At 47.4% G+C, this 21884-nt stretch overlaps 1 protein-coding gene across 8 annotated transcripts in view; it reads right to left on the reverse strand.

Moving 5' to 3' along the window:
- The window catches only part of SULF2 (sulfatase 2), a 130965-nt gene that overhangs the window by 65958 nt on the left and 43123 nt on the right, over positions 1–21884 (reverse strand). For all 8 annotated transcript variants that reach the window (XM_010835063.1, XM_010835062.1, XM_010835064.1 and 5 more), the window contains exon 3: positions 13383–13622. In XM_010835063.1, coding sequence (XP_010833365.1) covers positions 13383–13622 — 240 coding nt within the window. The remainder of the gene's footprint in view (positions 1–13382; positions 13623–21884) is intronic.

The following is a 21884-nucleotide window of genomic DNA, read 5'->3' on the forward strand; positions in this document are numbered from 1 at the left end:
CCTCACATTCCTGGAAAATTCAGAATGGATTAAAACTGCAGAAACCCTTTCAGTGTTTTTATATAAAATGGACTTACAGACAAGGCTCAGAGAACAATAAATATCAAAGAGTCCACTCACATGATGATTTGGTGGAAGACTGAGAAGCCATGTGGAATGCAAGACAATTCAGGGGCTACACGGGTTTCTCCTGTGCAGAGCAGGACATCAAAGATCGCTGGTCCCGGAAGCCAGCAGCATTTCTCCACTTTTATCACCACCGGAAATGCATCCACAGATGTTAAGCCCTGCTGGGAGGTGTGCCCCCTTGAGAACCACCACGTTAGAAAAAAGTTTGCAAACATGGTGTCCTGTGGGTTGAATCCATCGCACACGTTATGTTTGCTGTGGGCCTGCCTGGTGTTTTTAATATTTTTTAGAAAATAGAATGAATAATCCACATTAGAAATCTTGGCAATTTCAGTAAAAACCTAGATACCGCACTTCCAACAAATCAGATGTGCCAGATGCTGAGAAAATAAGAACCTGTCTTCCTGTGGACAGGTGGGACCCACCGGCTCCAGGATGGAGCCTCCTGTGTGGCTGGTTCTGACCCTGACCTATGACACAGCCACAGATGGCTGCAAAGGCTTGGAGAGGCAGGTACAAAAACTGGAGCCCCAGGCCCGGGGTCCAGGGGAGCCCTACAGCAGTAGGAGGGGCACAGCTGTATCACAGGCTTGTGTGAGGATGGAGGTCTGGGCATGGTGAACGCTGCATCGGAACCACCTGCAGGTTTTGGTTTTATTTCTACTTTTGTTGTTGTAATGATCATAGTCCCAAAGGCTTGTGCCCTCCTCCCAGAGAGGTTTTGCTTGAGTTACACTCTGTTCTGAGGCTCTCCAGACCAATAGAGCACTGTGAAGTGATGGAAACAGTCTGCAATCTGCACCATCCCATCTGGCACCTACGTGTGTCTACAGAGGCACTTCAAACGCGGCTATCGTGATGGAGAAATGGGATTTAAAGTCTGGTTTATTTTTAATTAATACAAAGTTAAGTAGCTCCTGGTGGTGAGTGGCTACCATATTGGCTCTAGTCTGAACCCCTCCAGAACGTCCAGGGGACTGGCAGTTGGGGCTGGGGAGGCGCCTGCAAAGGTCACACCCTGCAAACTCCCTTGTGGCCCCTTGAGGCTCTCCGTGGACCGAGTTAATACATTCACCCACCACAGTCACCCTTCCTCTCACGGTGTTTTCACTGGGGCTTCCCTGGTGGCTCAGACAGTAAAGAAGCTGCCTGCACTGTGGGAGACCCAGGTTCGATCCCTGGGCTGGGAATATCCCCTGGAGAAGGAAATGGCAACCCACTCCAGTATTCTTGCCTGGGAAATCCCATGGATAGAGGAGCCTGGTGGGCTACAGCCCATGGGGTCACAGAGTCAGACATGACTCAGTGACTAACACTTTCTTTTCTGTTGTGACTTCCGAGGTGGGCTGAGTGACCTCTGCGTGTTGCTGCCTGGCTGGGTGACACACGGCCCGGGGCTCAGGCCCACGGCCCAGGTGGCAGAAGCAGCTGGCTTCTGAGCATCCCTGGTGGCCTGCAGAGTTTGCTCCAGCTGGACGTTAAGACTGCAGCCCAAATGGACGTTAACGCATCCATGAGGATTAAATAAAGTGGTCTGTGGGAAAGAACCCAACCCTGTGGGTTGGACTGTGGTCCCCCAAAATACATGTTTGAGCTCTAACCCTGGGTTCTCGTGAAGGGGACTCTATTTTGAAATATGGTCTCCGCAGATGTCATCAAGTTAAGATGAGGTCACCGTGGATTAGGGTGGGCTCTCATCTGGAGACTGGGGTCCTTAGAGAAGAGGGAAATTTGGGCGCGGACGCACAGAGAGGACAAGGCCACGTGAAGAGAGGGTCCGCATGGAGGTGGCCATGGCAACAGGGAAGCAGACACAAGATGGATGCAGCTACAAGCCAAGGAATGCCAGGGCTCGCTGCCACCCATCGGAAGCCGGAAGAGGCAAGAAAGGATCCTCCCGGGGAGGCTTTATAGGGACCTGGGCCCTGCTGACATGTGAGCTTGAACTTCTGGCCACCAGAACTGTGAGAGAATACATTTCTGATTTGAAGCCACTCAGGCTGTGGCACTTTTGTTACAGCAGCCACAGGAAATGAATATTCGGGCTAACGGGCTGGGACACAGGGAGCTCCAAGTGTAGAAATCTTGCCCCACCCACCTCACACCCAGTTTCTGAAAAGTCGAGGAGAAGTGTGGCCGTCTGCCTCCTCTTTCCTCCAGTGGCCTGGGGCAGCTCTCCTCCCAAGTCTGTGGGCACTGGTCCCATGACCCTGAGGGCGGAATCACAGCAAAGGGACCGAGTAAATTATACATGGACCTGGCAGCTCCCCTGCTCTGATGGGGAAACTGAGGCCCAGAGGGGGCAGGTCTCAGCTCAAGGTCACAGAGGAGTCAGAAGCAGAGCCTCAGTCTCTGGATTCCTGCACCCGTGTTTTGAAGTATGTTTTGAAGTCTGAAGGTCTTGGAAGAAGGGAGTGTCTATTACACTGGAGTTTTAAAAAAAAAGACTGTTGTTCAGTTGCTAAGTCGTGTCCGGCTCTTTGCCACCCCATGGACTGAAGCACGCCAGGCCTCCCTGTCCCTCACCATCGCCCAGAGATAGAGGCTGCTTGAAGGTGAATGTGACCGGGATGCATGTGTACCCCCTAAGGATGCCCTGGGCGAGGCTGCCCTACCCCCACTGATGGCCGGCTTTCATGGTGGGGCAGGTGGGTTACAGGGCCTCCTGAGGCAAGGCCGCCCTGCTTCTTAAGGGGGGCCTCCTTCCCGGGGCAAACGGAGATGCTCTGCTGTCCCCCCACAGGCTGGAGAAGGGGCGGGCAAGGGGGTGGAGGGGGCATCTGGACGGAGGGAAGAAGAGAGCTGTGTGCGCACTCGGGGGAGAGGAAGAGAGCAGGGAGCAAAGCCAGGAGGAAGGCCAAGCCAAGAGAAGGCGGCCATTGTGACGGCCCGACAGCTGCACCGGGGCCGCAGGCATCCCAGGAAGAAGCTAAGTCTTTTCTCCTCTGTGCAGGGGCGGCTGAGATGGCAGGAGCGGGGGTGGGGAGGAGAGATGCGGGAGAGGAGAACGGAGCATAGAAAACGGGCCAGAGGGTTGGAAGTGGGCCAGCTGGGTCTGGACGGAATATAGATTCACCCACTCGTCCTGCAGCACTCAATGAGCAGCTACTACAGGGCAGCCCGTGTCCAGCACGGGCACGCAGGGGAGGACAGACTACACGGCCCTGCTTCCAGGGAGCTGACAGTCTAGAAGGGCCACAAGCAGCCACATCAGTGGCAAAGTGCACCCTCAGCAGTGAAAGGACCAGGGAGGCAGATAAAGCAGGAACCAGGGCAAGGAGAACCGGAAGCGGGCAGGGGATGTAACTTCACAAGGGAAATTGGACAGTCAGCGTTCAAATGTATGTGAAGTGGCAACAAGGACTCTGACTTTAAAAAGCAGGGTGAGGGGATAAAGGAGGAAGGGGAACCTCTGCTGGATGGGTAATCAAGGAGGGCTTCCCTGAGGAGGTGATACCTGAATGATGGTCTCAGGAAAGTGAGTGACAGCCATGCAGATGTGAGGGGAGGGAGTCTCCAGAGAAGGAAAAAGTACCAAGGCCCCGAGATGGGAATGGGCCAAGAGTTACTTGGATGGTTTCAGGAACAGGAGGCTTCCCTGGTAGCTCAACTGGTAAAGAATCTGCTGGTAATGCAGGAGACCCTGGCTCAATTTCTGGGTCAGGAAGTTCCACTGGAGAAGGGATAGGCTACCCACTCCAGTATTCTTGGGCTTCCCTGGTGGCTCAGCTGGCAAAGAATCCACCTGCAATGCGGGAGACCTGGGTTCGATCCCTGGGTTGGGAAGATCCCCTGGAGAAGGGAAAGGCTACCCACTCCAGTATTCTGGCCTGGAGAATTCCATGGACTGTATAGTCCAGGGGGTCGCAAAGAGCAGGACACGACTAAATGACTTTCACTTTCACTTTTCACTTGAGGAACAGGAAGGAGGGAAGTGACTGAAGGTGAGAACAGGAGGTGAGGTGTCAGGAGGTGAGGGAGAGAGGGGCAGACTGTTAGGACCCTGAGGTGCCTGTGGGAGCCCCCACCCTGAGTGAGAGTGGTGGGTCAGGATCTGATGAAGGTTGATAGCATGTCTCTGGTTGCTGTGAGAATAGACCCTCGTGGGGCAAGGTGGGAGGCAGGGAGGCCAGAGAGGAGAAAGCTGGGGCAGGTGAGAGTGGACCCCAGGAGGCTTAGATGCGGGTGATGGTGCCAGGGGGTTCTGCTCTATTTTGAAGGGAGAGTTGATGGGATTTGCTGATGGACTCAATGCAGAGTGTGAAAGGAAGAAAGAAAACAAGACATTCAGGTTTTGGCCCGAGCGACTGCAACCGCCGAAAGGAAGACTGTGAGAGGTGCCTGGGAGGGAGGCACAGGGTCAGGAAGTCAGTCTGGACATGCCAGGTTCGACGTGTCGGGGTGACATCCAAAGGCAGATGGCGGGCAGGCAGCTGGAGGCTGGCGTGTGGGTTTCAGGGCAAGAGGCTAAAAGCAGATTAAAACTGGGTGATGGAAAGAGGGAGGGGAGAGGATTATTTCACAGAAAAACACCAGCTCTCACGTCTTTGTGGCCCTAAAACCACATCAGGGAAAAAAATCTCTCTTTGTCTCTCTTCCTCTTTCCCTAGCTCGCTCTCTCTCTCACACACACCCCTTTACACACCAGCATCGAGTCTCTGTCAGGGATGCCCAAATGCTCAGCAGTTGTCTTTCCACCCTCCTGTGTCTGGGGGATGCTCCAGCCTCCACCAACGCCCCAGGCGTCTTGCCACAGTGGGCATCATGGCACCGAGCCCCCCACCTGGCCCAAGTAAGGGTGGCTGCCCAAGCAGGGTGGCTGCCAGCCAAGCAGTCTGGGTCCCCAGCTGACCTCCTCTATCCAGTTTTGTTGGAGGAGAAGAATGAAAAGAATCGGAGTGCGCCAGGGGCCCCGGCACAGCTGGGGCTGGTCATGAGGGGTGTGCTCCCCTCCTCCCACAGCGTGTTCTAGAACATGACGAGGGAGGGGTGGGGGGCTCAAACACCAGTGCTCACGTCTCTACAAGTCTGTACCAGATGGCAGGAGCTGGGCGGGGGAACAGCTTCTGAATTGCCAGGCTCAGATGGCAACGTGGAATGAGAAAGCAGTACCCTAACGAGAAGAAAACGGGCATTCTGGTCTAATTCGTCAGAAAGATCCAGAAGGGGTGTTTATTCCTCCCCTTTGGTCGTTGCTGTTTCGCCCAAGGCAGGCTACTGGAAATGCGTGAATGCCACTGCAGTGCGTGCTTTCTCTTTATCCTATCCAACGGCCCTTGATTTCTATTTGGGGACACAGGTGCCAGGGGGACACTGACTCCATCTGCTGCTCCAGGACCAGGTGATGTGGGCTAAGCTGATTGGCAGGGCATCTGCTGTCCATGGTGACTGGTTTGGGGCTTGGCATGTGACTCAAGTTGGTCCAATCAGAAAGACTCTTGCCACTTGGGCATTCTGGGAGAAGATCCTACTGAATGCTAGTGTATCATACAAAGGAAGAGGCAGGTGGCCCCTCCCAGCGCCAACCACATCTTGAGACCTCAGGCCTTATGATAAAATGACGACACTGTCAAAGCACAGAATCTGCCTCTGTCGAAAGCTCACCTGCATCTTTTTGGTTTGTATGCTGTGTTCAGTCATGTCTGACTCTTTGCAACCCTATGGACTATAGCCCACCAGGCTCCTCTGTCCGTGGGATTTTTCCAGGCAAGGATACCGGAGTGGGTTTCCATTTCCTCCCCCAGGGGATCTTCTCAACCCAGGGATTGAACCCACATCTCTTTCGTCTCCTGCACTGGTAGGCAGATTCTTTACCCCTGAGCCACCTGAGAAGCCCCTTTTTTTGGTTTAGGGAGCACAAAGTTCAATATCTTGTCAAAATCACTTGGGAGTTGGGGGCTTTCTGTTCTTTGGATCTGATGGCCATTTACTGGCCACAAGCATTGCCAAGAAGTACCTTCTCCTTGCTCAAGCAGAACTCAAATACCACCTCCTCAGAAGTAAAGGGTGCAGAGCCAGAGAACTGCTGAATGGAAGGAGATGCCTCTTCAACTTTGCCAAAAACCACCAAACTGCTCTTCAGAGTGTAGGTGCCAATGCGCATTCCCACCTCCCTCTTCCTGTTTTCCCACCTCCCTCTTCCTGTTTTCCCACCTCCTCACCACCTTTTGGTGTGACGGGACCTCGAGATGTTTGCTGTGGTGATAACGCACTGCTGGCTAAATCTGTGTTTCACTGATTTCCAGAGAGGCCGAGCATGTGCTGCTACCTTTCGATTCACGGGTATAACTTATTTCTATCACATGATCTTACACTGTGTGACATTCATCTGAACATTGGCCTCGGGTGGGTTCTGTGAGGCTGTGTTTATCATTGCTAACGTTCCTTATTTTCTCTTTGGTCCCATCCTGCACCATGCAGGGATCTTAGTTCCCTGACCGGGGATCAAACCCATGCCCTCTGTAGTGGAAACACAGAGTCCTAACTATTGGACTGCCAGGGAGGTCCCACCAATGTTTCTTTTGTGTTTACTATGTATCGCTGTTCTAACACATTTAATCCTCACAAAACCCTATGGGCTAAGTAACATTATTATTCCTTGAAGTAACCAAGGCATAGTTAAATAACTTATTCCAATTCACTTAGCTAGTCAGTGGTAGAGTCCACATTTGAACTCAGGCAGAGTCCTTGCTCTCAACTGCTCTGCAAAGACCTGGAGGCGTCTCATTCTAAGGACAGCATAACTTTAGCTGGTGCGTCTATAAGTGAGCACAGTCAGGGTAGCTGAAGTGTGCTAAAATAGATGACTAAGTACATTTTGTAAAAACTGAAGATACAATTTATCCTTTCAAGTGTGTTTATATTTGAGATCCAAGTCCCCAAAGCAAGAGGAAGCCAGCACACAGAAATATCCATGAACAAATTTATATCTGTCCTGCTTAAACTTAGCACCTCTCGCTTCATCCTTTGTCAATCTCTACTGCAAACACAGGGAAACACAAAGCAAGATGATGGTAAAATGAAATCGCAAATCTTGTGAAAGATGCAAGGTTTTGAGAAATTAATGAAAGTCATGCTGGAAGACAGCCTGAGGCATGTGTGAATCCATTGACAAACAATAATCTGGTCTTCGAGATAGCTGAAGAAGAAATCATGAAAATGATGATGAGGGAATCAGTGCTTCAGAGGGAAGACTCACATGTCAAGGGATTAAGAGAAAAAAACTGAAAGTGAAAGTCGCTCAGTCGTGTCCGACTCTTGCAATCCCATGGACTATACAGTCCATGGAATTCTCCAGGCCGGAATACTGGAGTGGGTAGCCATTCCCTTCTCCAGGGGATCTTCCCAACCCAGGGATTAAACCTGGGTCTCCTGCATTGCAGGTGAATTCTTTACCAGCTGAGCCACCAGGGAAGGGAAAACTCATCAAATCCTCAAATACTTTTGCAAAAATGACTCTGTATGATTTGCTGCGAAAATAGAAGGTGAAATAAAGGATATCAAATGGTGCTATCATTTAAATTTGTTTAACAAATTATCCCCCTCCCTGCCTCTAATTGACACTTCATCAACTCATCTAATTAAAGAATCAACCCATAACCTAACCACAATTATAACATAACCTTTGTTAAACACTGTTAGAATACAACATAGAATAAGGTTATTTTTCAAAATTGTGTAGTTACTTTTTCAAGATAAAATACTTAACTAAATACATTAAAAGTTCTATTTAAATGAACTGTTGGTCCACTTAAAGAATGCTTTTTTCTGGTTTTAGTCTTCTACAATTCCAGCTAACCTCTTTTATTCAAAACAGTATTACATATACAAATGACTTAAGAACTATCATTAAGGTTGTAACTTTAATCTTCCCTTAGTATTCATTTTCTTTTTCTCCCATAGTAACAGAATGTTTAGCCAAACGGCCACCCAGAATAAAGACTCTTTTGCCATCACGTGTGCTCATGTGACTTTGTTTCTCATCAGTGGGAGATAAGGAGAAACAGAAGGCAGTTGAGTCTCTGATCAATTTAAGAGCACCAAGGCAGTGGCACCCCACTCCAGTACTCTTGCCTGGAAAATCCCATGGGTGGAGGAGTCTGGTGGGCTGCAGTCCATGAGGTCTCAAAGAGTTGGACATGACTGAGCGACTTCACTTTCACTTTTCACTTTCATGCATTGGAGAAGGAAATAGCAACCCACTCCGGTGTTCTTGCCTGGAGAATCCCAGGACGGCAGAGCCTGGTGGACTGCTGTCTATGGGGTCGCACAGGGTCGGACACGACTGAAGCGACTTAGCAGCAGCAGCAGCAAACATATATACCTAAACATATAATAGAGAAGGAAAAGGCAACCCACTCCAGTACTCTTGCCTGGAAAATCCCATGGATGGAGAAGCCTGGTAGGCTACAGTCCATAGAGTCGAAAAGAGTCAGACACGACTGAGCGACTTCACTTTCACTAAACATATAAAACAAGTATTAATAGACCGCAAGGGAGAAATAGACAGCAATAGAATAATCGCAGGGACTTTTATACCCAACTTTCATCAATGCATAGATCATCCAGAGAGAAAATCCACAGGGAAACATAGGTCTAAAATGATATGTGGACCAGATAGACTTAGCACACACACACAGAATGGTCCACCCAAAAGCAACAGAATACACATTCTTTTCAAGTGAACGTGAAGCGTTCTCCAGGATAGATCATATGTTAGGCCACAAAACAAATCTTAATAAATTTATGAAAACGGAAACTTTATCAAGCACCTTTTTCGAATAGAATGGTATGAAACTAGAAATCAATTACAAGAAGAAAATTGGAAAATTCACAAATACATGGAGACTAAACAACATGCTAATAATACATGCTACTGAACAACAAATCAATTAAAGAAATCTAAAGAATTAGAAACAGTAACTTGAGACACATGAAAATATGACACACGGAAACATACAGGATGCAGCAAAATCAGTTCTAAGTGATTAACGCCTACATCGAGAAACAAGAAAACGTCTCAAATAAACAACCTAAACTTTACAATTCAAGGAACCAGAAAAAGAAAAAAGTCAGTAGAAGGAAAGAAACCATAGACATTACGGCAAAAATAAATGAAATATAGAGACGAAAAAGACAATGGAAAAGATCGATGGAAGTACAAACCGGTTCTTTGAAAAGATAAACAAAATTGGTAAAACTTTTAGCTAGACTCACCAGGAAAAAAGAATTCAAATAAGTTAAATCAGATATAAAAAGGGAGACATTACAACTGACAAAAATACAAGGGCCCATAAAAGACTACTTTCAGCAATTATAGGCCAACAAGTTTGACCAGCTAGAGAACTGTAACTAGAAACATAGTTTCTACCTACACTGACTGACGAAGAAATAGAAAATCTGAGCAGACCAATTACTAGAAAGAAGGTTGAATCAATAATCAAACACTTCCCAAGAGTCCAGGAATAGACAGCTTTATAGGTGAATTCTACCAAAAATTCAAAGAAGAGTCAATACCAGCCTTTCTAAAAGTCTTCCAAAAAAACAGAATAGGAAGGAATACTCCACGTTCATCTTAAAAGGCAAGCATTACCCTGATACCAAAATCAGCCAAGGACACCACAAGTAAAGAAAAGTACAGGCCCACATCTCTGATGAACATAGAATGCAAAAATCTCCAACAAAACATTAGCAAACTGAATTCAATAATACGTTAAAAGTGTTATATATCATGATCAGGTAGGATTTATTCCAGAAATGCAAGGGTAGTTCACCATCCCCCAATCAATCAATGTGCACACCACATTAAAAAATGAAAGATAAAAATCATCTCAGAAGATGCAGAAAAAGCACTGGACAAAATCCAACAACGATTTATGAGGAAAACTCTCCAAAAAGTGACTGTAGAGGAACATATATCAACATAATAAAACCCACAGCTTACATCATATTCAACAGCAAAAATCTGGTAACTTTTCCTCGAAGATCAGGAACAAGACAAGGGAACTCACTGCCACCACTTTTATTCAATATTGTATTGGAAATCCTAGTCAGTGCAATGAGGCAAAGAAAGAAAGAAAATCATCCCAGTCATAAAGAAGTGAAACTATTTGTAGACAACATGACATTACACATAGAAAACCCTAAAGACTCCACCAAAACTGTTAAATTAATAAATTAATTCAGTAAAATTGCAGGATACAAAATCAATACACAAAAATCTGTTGAGTTTCTATACATTAATAACAAACTACCAGAAAGTTAAATTAATAAAACAATCCCATTTACAATTGCACAAAAAAGAATAAAATATCTGGGAATAAATTTAACCAAGGTGATGAAAGACTTCTGCCCTAAAAAGTAAGACTTCAGTTAAGGAAAGAGAAGACACAGATAAATGGAAAGGTATTCCATGCTCATGGGGTAGAAGAATTAATATTGTTAAAATGTTGATATTAGGACTTCACTGGTGGCACAGTGGATAAGAAACCATCTGCCAATGCCGGAGACACGATTTGATCCCTGGTCCAAGAAGATTCCACATACTGTGGAGCAGCTAAACCCATGCACCACAATTACTGAGCCTGCGCTCTAGAGCCTACGAGTCACAACTACCAAGTCTGCATGCCAGAATTACTGAGCCCCACGTGCCCTAGAGCCCAGAGTCACAACTACTGAGCCCATGTGCCCAGAGCCTGTACTCTGCAACGAGAAGCTACTGCAATGGGAAGTCTGCATACTGAAATGAAGAGTAGCTCCCGTTTACTACAACTAGATAAAGCCTGTGCAAAAGCAATGCAGACCTGGTGCAGCCAAAAAAAGAAAAAGTCAATACTATCCAAAGCAATCTCCAGATTCAATGCAATCCCGATCAAATTTCCAATGGCAGTTTAAAAAATTATTATTTACAGATTTTATTTATCTTGTTTACTTATTCATTTTTGGTTATGCCATGTGGATGAAACCTGTGCCCCTGCAATGGAAGTATGGAGTCCTAAACACCAGACCATCCAATGGCATTTTTCACAGAGGCAGAAAACATAATCTTAAAATTTATATGGAACCACAGAAGACCTCAAATAGTCAAAGCTATTTTGAGAAATAAGAACGCAGCTGGAGCATCATGTTCTTTGATTTCAAACCGTATCACAAAGCAACAGTAACCAAAACAGCATGGTATTGGCATAAAAACAGACATAGATCAATGAAATAGATTAGAAAGTCCATAAATAAATCCATGCATATATGGTTGGTTAATTTACGCCAAAGGAGCCTGGAATATATGATGGGGAAAGGATAGTCTCTTTAATAAATGGAACTGGGAAAACTGGATAGCCACATGTGAAAGAATTAAACTGAACTGCTATCTTTCACCATAAGCAAAGTTGACTCAACATGGATTAAAGACTTGGAACATATGATGTGAAATCATCATTTGATATGGGTCTTGGTGATGATTTTTTTTTAAATTTGACACCAAAGGCAATAAAAACAGAAGGAAATAAGTGGGACGACACCAAACACAGCAGAGGAACATTCTGCACAACAGAATGAAAAGACAATCGACCACATAAGAGAAAATATTTGCAGATCATTACATCTGATAAGGGGTTAATATCCAAAATACATAAAAACTCATGCAACTCAATAGAAAAAACTAAAACAACCCAATTAAAAAGGGGGCAACAGATCTGAACAGACCTTTTTTCCCAAGGAAGACATACAGATGGTCAACAAGTACATCTAAATCCACATCATTAATCATCAGAAAGACGTAAATCAAAACCACAATGAGATATCACCTCAAAATGTTAGAATGTGCTGTCTGCCAAGTTGCTTCAGTTGTGTCCAACTCTCTGTAAGCCTGACTGTAGCCCGCCAGGCTCCTCTGTTCAGGAGGATTCTCCAGGCAAGAATACTGGAGTGGGTTGCCATGCCCTCCTCCAGGGAATCTTCCCTATCCAGGGATCAAACCTGCACCTCTTACGTCTCCTGCATTAGCAGGTGGGTTCTTTACCACCGGCGCCACCTGGGAAGCCTCACTGTTAGAACACCAGTTATCAAAAAGGCAAAGAATACTAAGTGTCGGAAAGGATTTGGAGGAAAGGGAACCCTTGTTCATTGTGGGAAGGTAAATTGGTATGGCCATTATGGAAAACAGTTTGGAAGCTCCTCAAAAATTAAAAATAAAACCACCACATGATCCAGCAATTCCATCTCTCGAGTATCTATTCAAACAAAATGAAAACACAAACTTGAAAGCTACCTGTATCCCATGTTCATTGCAACATTATTTACAGCAGCCAAGATATGGAAATAATCTAAGTGTCTTCAATGGATGTATGAATGAACAAAATGGAGATATCTGATCCTCTTTGTCACTCCCGCCCAAACAAGTCCCTTGTAGCTTGAGCACAATTTCCTGGGGTTACGACACCTGAGTCACAATATCTGATTTCACAACTGCCTTGGCTCCTTACTCTATGTGGGGAGTGTTTGTTTATTTTTCTAAATTAAAGCAAATTAAATCGAGTTTGGAGGATTTTGCAATGTTGCTGGAGGTAAGCGACTGTAATTGTGCCTTTGCCTCAGGCAACCATCCAGGGGGCAGGTGAGTCTCCAGAACCTACCAAAGTACCTCCTGCAAGATAAAGAGATAGGAAGTCTCACTTACTCTCCACCTAGGACGAAACACTGTGGGCACCCACTGGCAGAGGAGATGGAGTACCCTGGGCAGTGCAGATGGTCAAGCATAGACGAACAGTGCGCGGCCATCTGCAGTGCGGCCGCAGTCCCCGCGCAGGGGCCTCTCCATCCTTCATGCCAATTTTAATCCCCTTGTCTCACCCCAGTGTTGTTCTGGAAGCTTGTTCCATGCTGATGGCCTTAAGTCAATGAAGTAGTCCCCAGCGGCTTAAATGACACAATTCACAGAGAACTCACGCTCCTGCCCGGGTCCTTCATGGCCTCTCTACTGTATTTTCAAATTTTAAAGGGGCTCACTTAAAAAAAAAAAACACCACCTCAAATTCTGTTGAAAAGGTCACTTTCAAGCCCCTCTATAAGCAAATAAATCTATTCTTCTAACGCATTTGGAAGACAAGGTGTAGTTTTTAAATTAAAGTTGTTGGGACCTCCCCCGCCCTGCAGCACAGGACCACAGCGGAAAAGGCAGCGATTCGAGGCAGGGCACTGGGTACCACGTCGGTGGCTCCCAGTCTGCGCATGCGCCCACCCGCGGCAGCCTGGCTCACCTGTCCGGTAGCCCGTGCTGTTGAGATACACGGCAAAAGTGCGGCTCTCATGCTGTGCCTGCCAGGAGGGCGAGGAGCAGTTTTCATTGTTGGTGTAGGTGTTGTGGTTGTGAACGTACTTCCCGGTGAGGATGGAGGAGCGCGAGGGGCAGCACATGGGCGTGGTCACGAAGGCATTGATGAAGTGCGCCCCGCCCTGCTCCATGATGCGCCGCGTCTTGTTCATCACCTGCATGGAACCTGCAACCAGAGAGGAGGTGAGACGCGGGCCGGCCGATCTCCAGCGAGTGCGCCCCACTTGGGCACCGAACAATTAGAGACGGGCACTGAGAGGCCCTGAGCAGGGCGGCACCCACACCCCTAGGAGGGGAGTGCATTTTGGAAATCTCCAGGGGCAGATTGGGGGGCAGTCTTGGCATTTGTGGGCAGCCCCCCATAATACTTCCCTGGTGGCTCAGATGGTAAAGCGTCTGCCTACAATGTGGGAGACCTGGGTTCGATCCCTGGGTCAGGAAGATCCCCTGGAGAAGGAAATGGCAACCCACTCTGGAACTCTTGCCTGGAGAATTCCATGGATAGAGAAGCCTGGTAGGCTACAATCCATGGGGTCACAAAGAGTGGGATACGACTGAGCAACTTCACTTTCACTTTTTTTTCACTCAGATCGCAGTGCAATGAGGAAGTACTCTGCCAGTCCCCAGTTCCACTGGCATTCACAGGGGCAGGTAGGTAAAAACCTGTTCATAAGTTATCTGAGCCTAGTAAAGAACTTTGTCTTGCATATAAGCAGAACATCTTTTTTTTTTGCAGGGTATTAATATACACTTTTTTTTTTTTTTTGGAAAGCAACCACTGTGTAAACAGAGAGAAGATTATACCTTGTTTCATTTGGAACTTTCCCAAGAACCGTTCCCTCTTAATGAAATCTGATCATCCCAACCTGGCAACCCCCGCCCGCCTTCTCTCTAAATACATCTTGTCTCTGCTGAAACGCTCTGTGTCAGTCATGACCCGTGGTGGCTGCCTTTGTCCACCTTATCCTTCCGGCTTGGAACCCACTCCCCACCTCCCTGCACATCTTACCCATCATTGCAGCCACCCCTCCCTGGGATCTCTGTGGCTTCTGACTCCCTTGAGCTCTTATGACACATGTGGTACTAGAACTTCACAATAAACCACTAGGAATGGTGATCTCATTCACACCTGTTTTTGTTTCTCAATGAAGCTGTGAGCGGAGTAAGGTGCAGGAAGGAAAGGAGTTTGTGTGGAAACCCTACTGTGCGCCAGCACCTGCATGGTGTCTGCTCTACCGAGGGCTCCAGGTGTGCAAAGACTGCGCCTTGCTCAGTGCAAAATCCTCAGTGCCCCACAGTGTGTAACACACAGTGGGCACTCAATACACGTGTGAAGAAGAATGGATGTGTAATTGCATACCCTGGCCGGTACCCAGACACATAGGCGGTTTCATGGAAATCCTTTTTCTCTTCCACGGCTATCCTCAGTTTTTTTCTTTTCCTTGTAGTACTTAAGGTCTATAGTGGGTTTAATGATGCCTCCCCCAAATATATATATGTTCCTGTCCTATGTCCAGGCTCCTGTGAATGGGACCTAATTTAGACAAAGGGTCTCTGTAGAGGTACTAAAACATATTGAGCTGAGATTGGTTAGGATGTGGGACCTAAATCCAAGGACAAGAGACAGAAGGAAGAAGGCACACAGACACAGAGGGGAAGGCCAAGTGAAGATGGAGGAGAGATCGGAAGGAGGCACGTATATCCCTCCAGGGAACTCCTCGGGCCTCCAGAAGCTAGGTGAGCAGGAAGGATTCACCCCTAGAGCCTCTGGAGGGATCACAGCCATGCCAACACTGTGATTGCAGACTTCTGTCTCCACAGCGGTGAGGCAGTAAATTTCTGTTGTTTTAAGCCACCCAGTTTGTGCAGTTTGTTAGGACACCAGCAGGAAGCCAATCCAGGGTCTACCCGGTGTCTGAAGGTCTTACTGGGGAGCCACAACCCCCAGAGACCTGAGGACAGCACATCAGACCCAACTCAGCACTCTGTCCCCAAAGAGGGAAAAGGAGATTTACATGGCTCCTCTACCCGTTTTTCTGCCAAACGGGTAAGGAGACAGCTCGAGCTTTCCCAGGGAAAACACAGATCATGTCTATTCACTGCTTCAAACCATCTGGCAGCTTCCCTTCACACTCAGAAGAAAACACCAGTTCTTTACTGGGGGTCTAAGACCCTTCTAGATCAGCCTTCCCTGCCAACCCACCTCCACATTTCTTTGACCTCATCTATTCTTCTATATATTCTTGCCACCTCTTCTTCTGTGTATCCTTGCCACTGACTTCCAAAAGTAGGAAGTCGAGAGATACCCGGAGTAACAGGCAAATTTGGCCTTAGAGTACAGAATGAAGCAGGGCAAAGGCTAACAGAGTTTTGCAAAGAGAACGCACTGGTGATAGCAATCACCCTCTTCCAACAACACAAGAGAAGACTCTACACATGGACATCACCAGGTGGTCAATACCAAAATCAGATTGATTATATTCTTTGCAGCCAGAGATGGAGAAGCTCTATACAGTCAGCAAAAATAAGACCAGGAGCTGACTGTGGCTCAGACCATGAACTCCTTATTGCCAAATTCAGACTTAAATTGAAGAAAGTAGGGAAAACCACTAGACCATTAAGGTATGACCTAAATCAAATCCCTTATGATTATACAGTGGAAGTGAGAAATAGATTCAAGGGATTAGATCTGATAGAGGGTGCCCGAAGAACTATGAACAAAGGTTCATGACACTGTACAGGAGGCAGTGATCAAGACTAGCCCCAAGAAAAAGAAATGCAAAAACTCTAAATGGTTGTCTGAGGAGGTCTTACAAATAGCTGAGAAAAGAAGAGAAGCTAAAGGCAAAGGAGAAAAGATATACCCATGTGAATGCAGAGTTCCAAAGAATAGCAAGGAGAGATAAGAAAGCCTTCCTCAGTGATCAACGTAAAGAAATAGAGGAAAACAATAGAATGGGAAAGATGAGAGATCTCTTTAAGAAAATTAGATACCAAGGGAACATTTCATGCAAAGATGGGCACAATAATGGACAGACATGGTATGAACCAAACAGAAGCAGAAGATATTAAGAAGAGGTGGCAAGAATACACAGAAGAACTATACAAAAAGATCTCAATGACCCAGATAACTACAATGGTGTGATCACTCAACTAGAGCCAGACATCCTGGAATGAGAAGTCAAATGGGCCTTAGGAAGCATCACTACGAACAAAGCTAGTAGAGGTGATGGAATTCCAGTTGAGCTATTTCAAATCCTAAAAGATGATGCTGTGAAAGTGTTGTACTCAATATGCCAGCAAATTTTGAAAACTCAGTAGTGGCCACAGGACTGGAAAAGGTCAGTTTTCATTCCAATGCCAGAGAAAGGCAATGCCAAAGAATGCTCAAACTACTGCACAATTGCACTCATCTCATACGGTAGCAAAGTAATGCTCAAAATTCTTCAAATCAGGCTTCAATAGTATGTGAACTGTGAACTTCCAGATGTTTAAGCTGGATTTAGAAAAGGCAGAGGAACCAGAGATCAAATTGCCATCATCCACTGGATCATTGAAAAAGCAAGAGAGTTCCAGAAAAACATCTATTTCTGCTTTATTGACTATGCCAAAGTCTTTGACTGTGTGGATCATAATAAACTGTGGAAAATTCTTCAAGAGATGGGAATACCAGACCACCTGACCTGCCTCCGGAGAAATCTGTATGCAGGTCAAGAAGCAATAGTTAGAACTAGACATAGAACAACAGACTGGTTCCAGCTTGGGAAAGGAGTCCATCAAGGCCGTATATTGTCACCCTGCTTATTTAACTTATATGCAGAGCACATCATGAGAAACGCTTAATATCAATAACCTCAGATATGCAGATGACACTACCCTTATGGCAGAAAGTGAAGAAGAACTAAAGAGCTTCTTGATGAAAGTGAAAGAGGAGAGTTAAAAAGTTGGCTTAAAACTCAACATTCAGAAAACGAAGATCATGGCATCTGGTCTCATCACTTCATGGAAAACAGATGGAGAAACAATGGAAACAGTGACAGACTTTATTTTCTTGGACTCTAAAAATCACTGCAGATGGTGACTGCAGCCATGAAATTAAAAGATGCTTGCTCCTTGGGGCAAGCTATGACCAACCTAGACAGCATATTAAAAAGCAGAGACGTTACTTTGCCAACAAAGGTCCGTCTAGTCAAAGCTATGGTTTTTCCAGTAGTCATGTATGGATGTGAGTTGAACTATAAAGAAAGCTGAGCACCGAAGACCTGAAGCTTTTAAACTGTGGTGTTGGAGAAGACTCTTGGACTGCAAGGAAATCCAACCAGTCCATCCTAAAGGAAATCAGCCCTGAATGTTCATTGGAAGGACTGATGCTGAAACTGAAACTCCAATACTTTGGCCACCTGATGTGAAGAACTGACTCATTGGAAAAGACCCTGATGCTGGGAAAGATTGAAGGCAGGAGGAGAAGGGGACCACAGAGGATGAGATAGTTGGATGGCATCATTGACTCAATGGATATGATGAGTTTGAGTAAGCTCCAGGAGTTGGTGATGGACAGGGAGGCCTGGCATGCTGCAGTCCATGGGGTCGCAAAGAGTCGGACACAACTGAGTGACTGGACTGAACTGAACTTACCTGTCCCTTGCTCACTTGGCTACATGAGCTTCCTCTTTGTTTCTCAGGGACTCCAAGCTCACCCCTGCCCCAGGATCTTTGCACTTGCTTTCTCCCTTCTGCTGGGGAATGCCTCTCTGAGACTTTGCTGGCCTGTCCGATTATTCAGATCTCAACGGTCACCTCCTCAACAAGTCCTGGCTGAGTACCCCATCTGGAGGAGCTCCCTGCTTACTTGCTATCACACCCATGTAGGTTTCTGCTGAGCATTTCCCTCCTTCTGAAATGGCCTCCTTTACAAGTGCCCTTATTTGTAGTCAGCCTTTGCTTTTGGACTGAGAGTTCTGAGTGATCCAGGGTGCTGTCCACCCCCTGCCCCCAGGAATATGTAACTGATGCCCTGTAATATCTCACTGAACAACTGAAGGGGACAGAGCAGAGCCTGCCCTCTTGAGCCCAGAGCTGAAGCAGTTTTATAAGAGACGCCCGCCTGGAACCAGGTATGTTTCCTGAGCCTCTTGGCTAAGGTCACCCCGGTGGGCAAAGAACTAGCTTGTGTCTGACCAGGAATCATCAGGCCCTGGAGCTATGTGAGCATCTGTTGCCAAGGTCACATGTCCTCCTGAGAAGTCCCAACGGGTCCCATCTGTAACTGGTGGCAATTAGAGGGTTTCTACCAGGTGTGATAGCATCACTGACTCAGTGGACACGAATCTGAGCAAACTCTGGGAGACAGTGAAGGACAGGGGAGGCTGCTGTGCTGCAGTGCATGGGATCGCAGAGTCAGACGCGACTGGGCGACTGACACCAGGTCTGAAGTCGCCCTCTGGAGGGGATGGAGGTGGTGGGCTTTTGGAAGCTCCCCTCCACCAGCTGGTGCAAACTCGCTGGAACCTGCAGAGGGAGCAGGCCTTGGGATCAGGGTCTGGCAAGAGCCCTGGGCCTCACCAGCCTTGGGGTGCGTCCTTCTAGCCTCCTCCAGGTTATTCATCAAACCTCCCATATCTGAGAGGCCGTCCTTGGCCCCACACTGAAACTGCTGCCCCTCCTTCCAGCACCCCCCACGGCCCCTCCCTGCCTCACCTGGCCCCCCAACACTTACTGCCCTCAGACAGTTCACTTATTTGCATGCTGCCCATTGCTCCACACCGGAACGGCTCCAAGGGAGCAGGGATCTAGGCTTATTCTCTTTACTGTTGTCTTCCCAAGCCCAGAACAATGCCTGGCACAAAGTGACAACAAACATCTGCTAAATTAACACAAAAATGTATCTCACTCTTTGTGTTTCCACATAACTCAGGAGCCCAAGTGGGTCTATGTTCACAATATGTGTGTATGTGTTGTGTGTAGTGAATTAAAAAAAAAATCTGACTTCAAATGGCAGCTCCCCAGCACCTTCTAGAGTCTGACACCAGCTCTGCGCCGTCACATTACTTGCTGGTCCCTGAAGGCCCTGGTTTGGCAGCTCCTAATATAACCTAATTGTTGAGACAGTTCTAACTCAGCCCTGGGGTAGAGGGCGGTGCTGCACGTCCGTAACAATCACGATTAACGAGGTGACTGTCGTCACGGACTCTGCTTTACGCACTGTGCTGGGCACACGGCTTGCCTGTGCTACTTAATCCTCCCTGCAAACCACTTAACAGAAGAGGGGCCGGGAGCAGGGAGTTAGGCGCCTGGTGAGCACTGCAGAGCCGGGGAAGTGGGGTGGGATGACTTGAGCCCAGCGTGTTTCATGGTGGAGGTGGGGGTTTCGTGTCACATCCAGGAAACGTCCTGTGGACACCACGCAGGGGCGCTGATAACCCGGGAGGGACACAGAAGTCCCTTCATGCTTGCTAACTCTCAGCTTCAGTGAGGCTCAGAATCATCCCCGGGACTGTCGTTTGGGTCCCCACATCACTTCAGCTGACGCACCAGCAGCGACCGTGGTTCGGGGTCAGTCACGTCACCAAGTGCCAGGGACCCCAGTGTGGGAAACTGATTCCCATTCACTCCTTCTGATCAACTCCAGGAGAAAGTCTTGGGTGGGTGCAGGGATGTGGTCACGTCCTTAACACTCACATGCGTCCTATTTCAAAGGGAAGAGATGAGGCCCCCCCTTGGAGCTCCGGGTAGGCAGCCGTATTACCTTAAACTTGACTGCATAGTTTAACTTTCCTTCTACTTAGGGCAAGTGATGCTAGCTTCTCATTTAGGGTAGTAGAATCCTGTTCTCAAAAAATAATTACAGCTGTTTCAAAAAACAGCAATACAAGTGGCCCACGGACACAGTGAAAATTGTGGAAGGGTGAGGGAATGGCTGGCGTGTGGCACAACCCACAATTGTCTGCCCAGTGACGGTATTGCCAAGAGACACCTTGGGTGTCCCCTGAGGTCCTCTCCTCTCCCCTCATCTGTTGTTCCACTGCTAAGTCATGTCTGGCTCTTTGCGACCCCATGGACTCCTGCGCACCAGGCTCCTCTGTCCTCCGTTATCTTCCAGAGTTCGCTCAAACTCACGTCCACTGAGTCAGTGATGCCATCCAACCATCTCATCCTCTGTTGCCCCTTCTCCTCCTGTCTTCAGTTTTTCCCAGTACTGGGGCCTTTTCCAATGAGTCCGCTTTTTGCATCAGGTGGCCAAAGCATTGGAGCTCCAGCAACAGTCCTTCCAATGACTATTCAGGACTGATTTCCTTTAGGATGGACTGGCTGGATCTCCTTGCAGTCCAAGGGACTCTCAAGAGTCTTCTCCAACACCTTCTTCACAGCTCAAAAGCATCAATTCTTCAGCACTCAGCTTTCTTTATGGACCAACTCTCCCATCCTTCAGTTACTCAGGCAATAATCGTGGCTTCTCTCTGGTCCCATCTTTCTGTTTCCACACCCAGCCCATCCGCAGAGCCTGCTGCTCTTTCTTAAAGGACACCCACACTCAAGAGTCTTGTCGTCTCCTCCCTGAGCAGGCGGTCATCCTCTTTCCTCTGAATTAGGTCCACTGCTTCCTACCTGGACTCTCGCCGTTTATTTCCAGAGGAGTAGCTGCAGTGGCTCTTCCCAGCATCATCCATGGCTCCCACTCACCCAGAGAACAAAGTCTGAGGTCGAGCGCAGCCCCTGTGGGCCATGCTCCCCATTTTTCCCTGCCCTCTGTGGTCCTTGCCTCTCCTTACGCTTGCCAACTTGCTCCTGCCCCAGAGCCTTTGCCCAGGCTGTTCTTCCTGCTGGGGATGCCTTTCCCCAGCAATCCCAGGGCCTGGGTTCTCACCCCTCCTTGTTTTCACTCAAAAGTTCTCTTCTTGGGGGGAGGGGTGATGTACAGGTAAGGGATTAAGAGGTACAGACAATTAGGTATAAGATAAACTGCAAGGATATATTGCACAGCACTGGGAATATAGCCAATATTTTATAATGAGTATAAATGGAGCATGACCTTTAAAAATTGTGACTCACTATACACTATGCCTGTAACTTATAATATTGTACAGCAACTACACTTCAATTAAAAAAAATAGTTCTCTTTTTTCGTGAGGTCTGCCCTGCTGACCACATCCACAATTTTGCTCCTTTGTCGCCAATATCTCACATCCTCTTTTTACGTTTTACGTTTTCAACTCCGCGTGTGTTGATCTAACATACTATATCTCAGGTTGGTCAAAAAATTTGCTCGGGTTTTCCCACAGCATCGGCTGGCAAACCTGAATGAACTTTTGGGTCAACTCAACACTCTGGCACATTTACATCTTCATCTTGCTGGTCACCCTCTCTGCAGCCCTGATGTCAGTGTCATGAGAGCTGGGACCACTGACTACGCCCCACGGCCCTGAGGTCT

The sequence above is a fragment of the Bison bison genome, unplaced genomic scaffold, assembly GCF_000754665.1.
Source record: "Bison bison bison isolate TAMUID 2011002044 unplaced genomic scaffold, Bison_UMD1.0 scf7180017864038, whole genome shotgun sequence".
NCBI lineage: Eukaryota > Metazoa > Chordata > Mammalia > Artiodactyla > Bovidae > Bison > Bison bison.